The sequence below is a fragment of the Calonectris borealis genome, chromosome 2, assembly GCF_964195595.1.
Source record: "Calonectris borealis chromosome 2, bCalBor7.hap1.2, whole genome shotgun sequence".
Classification (NCBI taxonomy): Eukaryota; Metazoa; Chordata; class Aves; order Procellariiformes; family Procellariidae; genus Calonectris; species Calonectris borealis.
This window is the reverse complement of record NC_134313.1, coordinates 26266587-26278810: the sequence shown is the minus strand read 5'-3', so window position 1 is coordinate 26278810 and position 12224 is coordinate 26266587. Positions and strand designations below refer to the sequence as shown.

The 12224-nt window shown below is 41.4% G+C and overlaps 1 protein-coding gene across 1 annotated transcript in view; it reads left to right on the top strand.

Moving 5' to 3' along the window:
• SDC2 (syndecan 2) overlaps nt 1–12224 on the top strand; it is a 62407-nt gene that overhangs the window by 43908 nt on the left and 6275 nt on the right. Inside the window, exon 2 of the mRNA XM_075141409.1 lies at nt 5529–5640. Within this exon, the coding sequence (XP_074997510.1) occupies nt 5529–5640 (112 nt within the window). The remainder of the gene's footprint in view (nt 1–5528; nt 5641–12224) is intronic.

The following is a 12224-nucleotide window of genomic DNA, read 5'->3' as shown; positions in this document are numbered from 1 at the left end:
AAGGAAAGAAAGGCATCTGTAATACGACAGTTAGTGGTAAACATGCCTTGTAACATAAAATCCTACTTCAAAATTACGTGTTTGTAGCAGGGTACACGTGGGCAGTGTAGGGATGCGCAGGCTGAAGGAGGTTGATGAGCATTGCCAGAGCTGGCAGATGCTCACCTCTGGGAACCAGTAACACAATGGGAAATGGAAAGTGGATGCTCTTCTGGTTAGCATGTTTCTCTGGGAAAACCTAGTGCTTTGAGGTGTGAATCTGATTTTCAAGTTTTGCGCTTTATAGAGTTTTTTTGTCTAAAATCATTCCTGCATAAGGTTAACGAGGTTTTAAGGGACAGTGTCATTGGTGAAATAGCTTTCCTGGTGTGATGAGGGAAGGGGAAGAAATGGTGAACAATGATAGCAAGACGCCTGCTGGCTTCGGGGTCAGCAATGCTGAGGTCCGTTAGGACTAACTCCTGTCGAGTGGCAAATCATAGTTCCTTTTTGCAGGAAACCTAGGAGGAAATACAGCTTCTCCTTGACACAACTGCCTTTTCTCCTGCCTTCAGTGGGAGTCTCTGCAATGGTCCTCAGGCTTTAGATGAATGCATTCAGGTAGTTAGCTTTCCAAAAATGGAATGTATATGAAGAATACATCACATCAGTGAACTCAGACTCACCAGCTGAACATGCTTTTATACAAGCACTATCTGTTAATAGAAGAGGAAAATCTGTTTTCTTTCTCCGTCTTACGTATAAGATCTCCACCTAATCAACAGCTGTAATGCTTGCAAATTTTCAGAGTCTTTTGGTTTAGATATTTGGGATATAACATCACTTTTAAAATATTAGTCTCTGGTTCTGTGCATACTAAACGGGTTACATCTAAAAGACTTCCATCTGGGGAAAAAGGGAGGCAATGTACCATTAATAATCCAGCTGCAAACCTCAAATTCTTTGTCCCATACATATACCCAAAAAGGCAGAGAACAGAAATTTGAGTGCATCTGTAAGTAATAAAATGTTTCCTTCCATATGTCAGTTACTCATCGCTCTTCCGTCTGAGTTTCAAACAGCCACGACAGCCATAGTAGACATTACTTCTTCACTGCTCCTCACGCCAGCTTTCTTGGCTTCATCCACACGGCATAAAATTCTTTAATGTCTTATTCCTAAATCATCCCCACTTAATGGGAGGACTGACTGTAACAGCAGCACTGGAAAAGGGAATGGCTATTGCAGGGCACTTGGTACTCTTTTTTTTAAATGAAGTGCACCATCCTTTCCCAACCCTCCTATTTTCTGAAGATTGTTTTGAAGTTTTTGCCATTGTGATTTTGATGAATGATTTATGCCTTTCATGAGATGAGTCAGAAAAAGATTTTTTTGCCTTGTTTTCTCTCTCATTTAGTGTCAGAATGAGAGCTTTTTTTATTAAATATATCCTGAATGATCTAAATTTATTAAATTACAAATCATTAAAAATGTAAGTTTTAGTAAAATAAACACTTTGAGATTTCAAATTCAACATATAACTGGTATGGGAATATCTTTTATCTAGTACTTAATGGGTGCTAATCTACACTACATCCATGAGATTTAGATTTATGCCAGTGTAGTCAATAACCAGACAGGAATCAGTGATCATTGGCATGTAGCATGTGAAGTATTTAGGTCACAGGATTTTGCAGCATTATATTCTTGGAATAAAAATGTAAGTGGGATAACAATGATGGACGAGAATGCAATCTCTGTCAAGAGGTAACGAGCAGTTTTTGTGGCTTCAGGGCCAGATTAAAGGACTGATAACAGAGACATCTTTGCTTGGTGTTCCTGCTGTTTTAATAGATCTGAAAATAAGGCTGTTACATAAAAGTGACATGAGGGCCCTCGTTTCAATTGTTAGCCATAGGAAATAGTCCCTTAAATATTTAGCCTTCATAATAACTAAAAATAGATTCATGGACTTAGAATTTGCAAACTTTTTTATTTTTCCTCCTAAGCATATTAAAGTGCTAGTACAGACCTTTCTCCGTCCAAGCCTACTGACAACAGACTTCTTTTTCCAGCTTATCTTTTGTGAACACCCTGGAAGTAGTCCACGGGCCCCCATGGATTCCCAGCTGACAAGCGAGAAAACATTTCTAGAGCAAATATTAAATCAAATTTATTTTTGCATAGCTTAAAATTGCAAAGCATGGCTTCAGTGCTTGATACTCACTTAAGCGCCATGAGGTATTCTTTTATTTTCATTAACCGTCTCTCATTTTTCTAAGCTTAATCTTCACAGAATTATTTTTAACAGCTATGCATTTTTTGTTCACTGTTTTTGTTCTTAACCTTAAGGCAGTTTTCATTGCAAGTGGACTAAGGCAGCTACATGCTTCTGAGCAACTGCAAAAAGAGGTGCAAGCTGTGGTGTAGAAGGGGTGCCCATACCCCAAGTCTACTAGCCAACTTGTTTTGGGGACAGTGCAGTGCATTTGTTTGTGCAAATGCCTGGGATTTTTAAGCCAGGGTACGCTTCTTTGTGCCTTTTGGTTTGAGAGGGTGCTTGTGTCCTGTCCAAGTTCCACTAAAGGAGAATCATTCATACTGGCAGCGAGCTGAAGCAAGGGGCTCTGGCCAGAGAAGCTGCAGAGCATCTTCCTCAGATGGAGCTTGATGTCTGATCTGAATGCGTTTGGGATTCACTGTACCATATATTTCTCCCTATAGTAAATATTGTACTAGATCTATAAGACTGTGGGGAATAGTTTTCTCATTCTGATGGAGTTGTGCCATCCACAGTACTAGATATTAAATAATGTTTCACATTGTATCCTTTGCATCCCCAGAATAAAATACAATGGATGCTCAAATTGCTGCTGAAAACTACTCAGGCTTTTCTTCCATTTCTCTTCCTCTGTTTTCAGCTGGTTTAAATCTTGAGAACATCTCAGCAGAGTTAGAAATGAAAGCTTTTGGCAGCTGAAAAGCCATAATTCATCGAAAGAAAGGGAGTGAATGTGATGGTGGGGAGCCTGGCTGACCAGGCGTTTGCAGCTTGGGCTGGATTGGGTTAGCTGCTCAGCTGTCTTACAAAAACTGAATCTTTAGAAGAACTGTCAGGGATCGTTTCTGTCTTTTCTGACTCCTGTGAGGCTTAGAAAGAGCAAAAAACCAGGGTTGTTTGTTTCAGAGGGGGGCATTGTTTTGGGGTTTTGTTTGTTTTTTGAATTCTGCTAAGTTTGCTTCTGATATAGACAGAAGTGGGAAATGGCCTAGGGAATAAATTGATTGGTAAGTTCATATTTTTATTCAATGCTAAAAATTCTGGGCACGGATGTGTGATGCTTCTGTTCTCATGCAGATTAATTTTCGTTCACTAACATTTGCAAACTCAGGCTCTTTCTCAGCTGTTGCCAAATGCTATTGGCAATTCCCTTTGTTAGGAAATTTCTCCAGGTAGGTCTTCAAATTTTTTCCCAGCATGGTGTTGGGTAGTATTTACTACCTCTGATACCTTTTGAATATTGTATGCCTTTTCTATACTTATGGGCAGCCACCTGCATTTCCTTCTAAATATGTTTTGTTTTTTCCTGCCTGATATTGATGAGTGGGCTGTTTTGTACCACAGTTGTGGCTGGAAGTAAAGTGGGGCAAAGTGGCTTAGTCCATTGTGGCAGCCTGATCAACAGCAGGATATTTGTCCCGTGACAGGGAGTTGTCTTCCTATACGGAAACAGTCTCAGCTGCGTCTTAATTACAATACCACCTATACAGCTACTGAGCCACTTCAGGCCTTCCTTTGGAGACATCTTTTAAAGGAATTAAGTCATCTGATGGTGACCAGACATCGTCTTGAATTTCTGGCTTTGGACTGCAGCCAGTTCCAGGCAGACCGCATGAACTAGCAGCAGCGGATGAGAGCAGGCCTTTTCTAAACCTATCTTAAAAACAGGACTTTTTTTTCGCCACATATCCCACAGGTAAAAGCTACTGTAGCAAGAGTAGACTTTGACCAAGTATCATGTTGGTTTTCTTTTCCTGTTTAGAAGAAAAACAGGGTAACACTGTTTTAGTTCAGAGCTGTTCAGAAGGTGTCAGGTACCCCCAGTGCAAAGGTCTTTTACTCTGAAATACTTTAGTAATCAGGGTGGCCTTTCTGCTTCCTGTGAAGAATAATTTTTTTATTTTAGATCAAACTGAAGAGCAGTTTTCTGCTGTGAAGAAGCGTAGGAGGTTGGAAGAGGAATCCATTGCCAAAAGCATCCTAAAAAAAAAAAAGTCACAAATGTCTTCAACAATATTTTTTAGACCTCTGGGAAAAAATTTACCTCAGAAGGTCAGATGTGGGTCTTTGCATACAGGAGTTACCCCTTTCACGGTTTGGTGCCCCTTTAGGAAAGCTACAGTAAATGTTGGGTAGAATAAAATGGGCAATCGATGCCGTGCAGTAAAAAGTAAGGTGGGAACCCCTGAGACTCAGAGCAGCAGGTTTGGGCGATTATATGAGATAAAGAAAAGACTCAATTTGGTATAGTATTGCTTTTTGACTTAAAACCCCATTTGCAACTGTCATACTTTCTTCAACAAGTCGTGGCAAATAGGTGTTCACAGAAACACTGGTAAAAGTAATAGTAGTAATAGTGGCAGGTACCTTCTCGGTCATCAGAGATACATGGCTCCTGTAAGGAAGTTTATGCTCTGTTGAGAAAGCATAAGCTGCTGTGAGGAAGACAATTTCTAGTCTTTCAAAGCCTGAATTGTCAATCTAAAAGGATGATTGATACCTTGTTCTATTATCAGCTCATTTTAGCAGAATCTCTCTTTAGTGGGGAAATACTTGCAGACATAAAAATGTGGTGAAAGTCACAAGAAGCCAACTCTTTAGCCTGTTGAAGCTACAGCTAAATTTTAGGAGAGGTGTGTTCATTTGAGGAGTTGGAGCATCCTGCCTGACCAGAATTTTGGAGATGTGCTATCTGATCCAGCTGGAAATGCCATAATCCTTAATCAACAGGACTGTCTTGGAAACATTTGTATTCTGTAGTCCCGGTTGTTTGTTCTAACTTGTAAAGTGTTTTGTGAGGTTTGGCTCGACGTACATCTGAGATGGTTTTTGATATGTGGTCTTGTTGCTTCTCATTTGAGATCAAATGACAGACTTCACGTGACAGCCTATAGATTTGTATATTTGAGATCTTGACAGACGGCTTCAATTCTGGGATTTGCTTCTTTCTTGTTATAGAAGCTCTGCAGAGTATATTGCAAATCCTATTTATTCATTCATGCATTTAATGAGATGAAATGTGATTTGAAGGGGCCTTGCTTCCTAAAGATTGGGTGGTTTCTTAGTTTTCATTGTGCAGCCTTGGATCTTTTTTTATGCTTTAATTTTACAAATTTCTTTAACATCTTAGAGGAATATGTTGCATAAACTGAAAGTATAAACTGTTCAGTGTGCCATCATCAACTTCGGAAATGGGAGCAAAGATTAAGAGACTGCTATGCTGGAGAACTGTTATCTTTTTAACCATTCCCTGTTATCTGTTTTCCAGAGAGCAGATTTGACCTCTGATAAAGATTTATACCTTGACAACAGCTCTGTTGAAGAAGCATCAGGCGTCTATCCAATTGATGATGATGATTATTCTTCTGGGTCGGGTTCAGGTGAGACAACATGTCACAATTTGATTCTAAAAAGTGTAAGAAGTAATGCAATTTTTTGAGGAAAAGCTGTGCAGTTTTCCTTTATAAGCTGGAGATGATACTTTCAGTGAGTACCATGAGTGCTTGGCTCTCTATTTACAGAGCATTGAGCATCCCTGCGGGCTGGGTTTTAAATATTAGCTTTCTGCTCTTTTTTCTTACTCCGTAGTTGCATCATTTCACTGTGGTATTTTCTCTCTTCTGTCCCTCTGGTTTCTGTGTAGATCTCTCTGGAGTTTAGAAATAAGGATTAGAGGCAGCTTAGTTCTCCCACAGCATAATGCTAATTTAGTAGTCTGTAAAAAGATATAGCAGCAGCAAACTTGTTTTCTCTTATATGCATTCAGGTTGACGTAAACATGGTGTCCACTTCTCTTCTGTTGTTGTTCTTTTAAATTTGGAAGTCTAGATACTGCCAAAAACATGACAGTTTTCTATGAGGTAATTACATCCCTATGGTGAATAAAGAAATTCATAAACATAACATACTGAGTTCTCAGACTTAAACACTTATTAGAGGCATGTAGCTAGCTCATCATTTTTCAAAAAACTGTTGGCGAAACCTCATTAATAGTTCCTTTTAGAAAGCCTCTTTGTGGGGTGTCTTCTAGACTAGCTGGGAGGCTCCAGCCATTAAAAGTTAAGTGCAGGATTTTATGGTAGTTCTGGAAGAGAAATTTCCTTATTGTGAGCATTTGCTGAGCTGTTGTAGAAATCCCATTTATTTTCCAAGTGTGTTACTTATTTGTTTGTTATTGCACTTTTCTTTGTTACCTTGTAAGCCACAGCTGAGATTTTTTGGATGGATTTTTGTTTTTCCTATCTTTTGGAGGTTCAAACATATGTTAAAATGAAGTCTACAGAGATCTGATTATACTGCCAGGCAAATCCAGGCAGATCGGTCATTGGCACCTGGGTAATACCCTGCATTTTGAGAGTCCTCCACAGGGGGAGTTTGATGTTCCAATGTGATCAGAGGCTTAATTGGACATCCTTGGTGTAGTTTTCTTTGAGGGGAAATTTAACTTTTCATTTGAAAAAAAAAAAAACCAAGTCAGTGATTTCATCCAGTTTCCAGGACTGTCTAAGGGAAAGTCTGATCCCTGAGAATATTGCCCTTTCAGTAACCATCCCACTCTGTCATGACTTCAGAAGCTGGTGACTTTGTAAGCTTCAGGAAAGGAGATAGGTTGACAACAAATAGTGGTATGGAGAATGGTCTGTTTTGGTTTTACTTCATCTCTCTGTGGAGTTTGGCTGTTTCTAATATGGATGATTCAAAATGCAGCCCTGCTTTTGAAGTGGAAAAGACTGTACAAGGACTGGCTTCTGATTTTATTAACCCATCGCAGTTGCAAAGGTGGAGCCAGTGGGACAGAAAGTACCTCTAGACTTCACCAAGAGTAACACCTTGGCTTTCTCTTCTCTTTTTTCCTGTGCTCAGCCTTGAGCTGTGGGTAGAAGATGGAGTACATAACACATACTCATGCTATCTCTGGCAATCTCTTTCTTTCCTACAAGAAAGCAGGGAGTCTCATTGTAGGCTGAGGCTAGCTGGATGCCCCTCCAGAGAGCTCATGTGACAGTACCAAAATCTAATTCTTTTGAACAAAGGAAGAAGTCTAAGTTCAAATAATCTTCTAAGCAAATCTAAGTTTTATTCACTTAAGAAAAACATCTCAAGAGGGAAGCAAATTAGCATCCTCTCCACCCTGCTCATCCTATAATGACTGCTATCTCCATTTTATGGGGTAGAAAGTGTCCTGCAGATGTACCAATGGTCAATTTTCCTCACATTATGTTGAATATGTTTCTCTTTACTTGATACCCAGTGATGTAGTGTTCCTAGAAGGAAGAGCCTTCCCACTCAAGAGTGGTTTTCTTGCTATGTAATTCCACTCCAAGCAAACAGATCCAAGATGACAACATGCTGACTCCTTTCCTTGGTGTGAAAATTGTTAGCTGCCACCAGGCCTATGGAAATAAACAGGAATTGTCAGCATCACCATTGCAGGTCAGCAAGCAGCATTAACATGGACAAATGTCACTGTAAGCATGACACATTTCAAACTAGAAATTGGCTGAGGGCTTTTTCTAAGGAGAAAAAAATGTGATGGTGTTCTGTTTTTTTTTTCCTTTCCTTTCATAGCCTCTTTAGTCTTCATGTATATTCAGCTACTGATGGTCATCTGCCCAAGTGTTCAGTCCGAATCCTTTGGTCAACAGTTTCTGAAGGGACCATGCCTGCTTCCCGATTGTCCTGTATCAACATCAGAAAGTCCATAGTGAATTCATTAGTCCATTGCTTCCTTCTTGCAGTCTCCATCTCTGAGGAGATGCCTCAGTCTGTCATCACTCTTTTTAGTGTAGGTGTTTGTATATCGCATAATAATAAAAGAGTAAAAATAATTTTTCCTGCCTATATAGAACTTGAAATGCTTTTATAACTACTGTTGCTTTTTCCTCTGGCATAAAAGATCTTAACTGAGCCCTGGTCTTGCAGGTATCTGGAAGTAGCTGCTAAGCAGCATAACTACCCTTATGTTAAGGAAAGCCACCATCTCTATTATATTTATCTACACTTTGGAAAACTGTCTGATTCTTGTGTCTTCTCTTTAAATTACTCCTGGTAGACAAGTCTATGCAATATATATCAGAATCTGACGCATATCTTCCTTCTCCTTCTCTTTCCCCAACCTAATATTTCTCAGTCAATAGCAGCTCAAGTTGAGAAGGTTAGCTCAGGATGAACTAGGTCTAGACCGACATTGTGACTGGGGACTGTTCTTGGAGGAAAGTTATGGTGGTGGGGCTGGAGCTCCTCCAAGAAACACAAGAGCAGATCTGCTTTGGCTCTTGACCTAATGGGAAGCCGAAGTTACGCTCCAAGGCCAGAAGGCAGTGTAGGAGTCCAGTGGCAGTGTGCCGTGGGGCTGGGTGACGGGTGGTGGCTGGGCCGGGGAGGAGGCACGGGCGCTCTCCCAGGTGCTGAGCAGGAGCTGGCATGGGGGCCATGGCTGACGCGGGATGCTCCTGGCCCCGGTGGCAGTGTGCCCAGCAGGCACTCCAGGAGGGGCGACACACCCTCTCCTGGTGTGCTTCCCCTCCCGTGGTGCAGGCAACACAGCAAGTATTCATTTTTCTGCTTCCTAAGGTCCCTCTCATATGTGCCTTTCAGATTGGCTTGGAGCAAGAGATTCTTCTGTCCACCTGCCACACCAGCCCCAAGCATGCTTCATGACATTAACTGCCTGGTTCTCCAGGCCCCCTAATGTAAAAACCTACTGTGATACTGTTTGAAAGTGTGTTTTTGTTGTGCTGGACAGAATCTTCAGTATACTTCAGGATAGTTAGGACTCTTCCTTTTATTTTCTTCAAGTTTTCCCCTCCTCAGATGAGAATTACCAGAGACACAACATCCTTGCACTGTCCCCATTTATTTCAGCTGCAGTTCCCTGACAGGGCACTAGTATTATGTTTATAGTGTCATCTCTGGTTGCCTAACACTGTGTTGATTAAGGGTTGTGTTGGGGGCTTTTCATGTGAATGCGGGTGAGATATAAGGCAGCTAAAAATGTGTCATTCTGGTATGTGCCACACAGATGATAGAGGTGGAAGGTGTGAAAGGGATGGTGGGTATTTGTGTGCCCGCCTTATAACAAGTTTGCTTGTAGTGGTAGTACTCCCAGAGTGCGATGTGCAACAGCAAACAAACGTAATGCCAAAAGGTAGGGTGAAATGATTGGATTTGTTTGGTAGGAAGAGTTAATCACTGGCTGCTTTGCAAGTAAGAGTGCTAACTACCATGGGCTTTTTGTAGTACACAATGATTTAAGATGACACAGTCTTGATTTCCTGACAAGTTTCCTCAAGCACCAAGAATGTGAAAGAGCATTTGCATTCCCATCATCCAAGGCGCAGTTAATAGACACATCACTGAGGGCTATATTAGATATTTCCAATACCACAGCACAATTTAGAGCTGTATTGACCACTATGAAGACAGCAGTTGGGCATTCTGAAGAAGTTGCAGTGGATAAAAGACGGTATGTGATGGTTGAGAGCTCTCACAGAGATGGCTATGGGTTTGATTATTGCAGGGTAATCACTAAGAGGGCGGTATCTATTTGTAGAGGGACTCAAGGCAGTTAATACCCAGCACCATCACCCAACCTGGCCAAATCCAGAAACCATCTAAAAAGACAGTGATATTTTCAAGAGGAAGAAGTAAGCTCTTACACTCCAACCATTTTGTAGTATTCCTCTTAACAACCTAGTTGGGAGTTATGCTTATGACACTCTGTAGGTTTTTTCTCTCCAATCCTATTTGGATTCTGGAAGGGGGGTGGTTTTCTTTTTTTTTTGCCTTTTAGGGAACATGATACTATGTAAAATGCTATTGCTATGTTCTGGAGAGCTTTAGGGAGGTTTTTTTGATCCCTCAGTCCTGTTTACGGGTAATTCTGAGAATACTGCTGTCAGTTTAGCAAGGGAAATCCCTTCCTCTTGTTTAGACCTACTCCGTGTCAAGCAGAGACCTGTCTAGATAAAGCTAATTGGAAAGCAGGAACCATGGGGATGTGTCTGAGCTGGTACTTGAGTCAGGCCTAAACGATAGGCCTAAACATCCCTACCCCGACATTTTTGGGATTGTCAGGATTCCCCTGAGGCCGTACGGAAGGGGAGTTGGGTACCTTTGGTGCAAATCTAGCGACTGGTCCGGGGGTTAGGTTAGTCACCCATTTGTTGAGAGACCGGAGATACGCATCCTCTCTATACAGAGAGGTTCAGATCTGTAACGCTCACCATTTTATCTGGCAGACACAACTATTGCCTGAAGCGAAGGTGGCATTTAAGGATTTGGAGGAGCAGTTGTGATTAAATGGGACTTATCATTTCATAAAAAGAAGAAAATATAGTTCTGTACTCTCAAAGTGTGTTTTATCAGATCTCTAATCTGATCACCAATTTTAATTTCCTTGACTATGAAAGTCTTGTGTAATTTGGAGGAGCTTTGGAAGGTAAAGCAGGCTGAGCTATCCATTGGGCCCTTATTTCTCAAAGAAAACTCTTGAGGCAAAGCCAGAAAAATTTTCCTGTTGGATGCCTTTCCTCACCTGTGTTTTGAAGCAGGATGTTGGTTTTTTGATCTTTGAGTAGCATTCCAGGAAAATATCTGATTCTTGTTGTGAGGTCTTTATTCTGGAAGTTGCACTGTAATTTTGGTATCTCTGAAGGTTTTTCCAGTATTATTCTGTGCCGGTAGCTTTAATGTAGTACTTTTTTTTAACGATTCCAAATTTTCTTTTCTACAGTACAGAAGTTGTTTTAGTTACTGTCTTGTTAATCCCCTTCATTTCAATGCCAAATGTATATAATTCTTGATTGTGAGTTCAAAACTTTGTTATTGCGCTCATATTTTCAGCCTGTTTTCTTTCTCTACAGAAATAAGATAAAAAGTCAGTTTGGAATGAGTGAGTCATACTATTCTGTTGTAAGAGGATATATTTTTATTTGTTAGGAATTACTCGTATGCACATTTGCTGGATTTATTACCCAATAGTTACTTGGGTAACCAGTGTCTGTCATGAGCAGAACACATTGAGATTCCTAAGGAGTGGTCCAAGAATAGGTCGATTCTTTTCCTTTTTCAGGCCTTGCAGCAATTTAGTCTCTTGTCTGTGTCTTCTTACTTCCAGTATCACTGAAGGATATTTATGAGACATGTCCTTCTCTTATGCTAAAGGAGCCTTCATATCCAGCAGGGCTTTGAATGTGGAGGAAATTAAATTTAAGGTCATCTGTAGGGAGTTTTCTGTCCCCTTACTCTTTATTTCAAAAAAATCATAGAATCATAGAATCATTAAGGTTGGAAAAGACCTCTAAGATCATCGTGTCCAACCGTCAACCCAACACCACTATGCCCACCACACCATGTCCCTAAGGGCCTCATCTACACGTCTTTTAAATACCTCCAGGGATGGTGACTCCACCACTTCCCTGGGCAGCCTGTTCCAAGGCCTGACCACTCTTTCAGTAAAGAAATTTCTCCTAACCTCCAATCTAAACCTTCCTTGGCGCAACTTGAGGCCATTACCTCTCGTCCTATCGCTTGTTACTTGGCAGAAGAGACCAACACCCACCTCGCTACAACCTCCTTTCAGGTAGTTGTAGAGCGCGATGAGGTCTCCCCTCAGCCTCCTCTTCTCCAGACTAAACAACCCCAGTTCCCTTAGCCGCTCCTCATAAGACTTGTGCTCCAGGCCCTTCACCAGCTTCGTTGCCCTCCTCTGGACACACTCCAGCACCTCCATGTCCTTCTTGTAGTGAGGGGCCCAAAACTGAACACAGGATTTGAGGTGCGGCCTCACCAGTGCTGAGTACAGGGGCACGATCACCTCCTTACTCCTGCTGGCCACACTATTTCTGATACAGGCCAGGATGCCGTTGGCCTTCTTGGCCACCTGGGCACACTGCTGGCTCATGTTCAGCCGGCTGTCAACCAGCACCCCCAGGTCCTTTTCCTCCGGGCAGCTTTCCAGCCA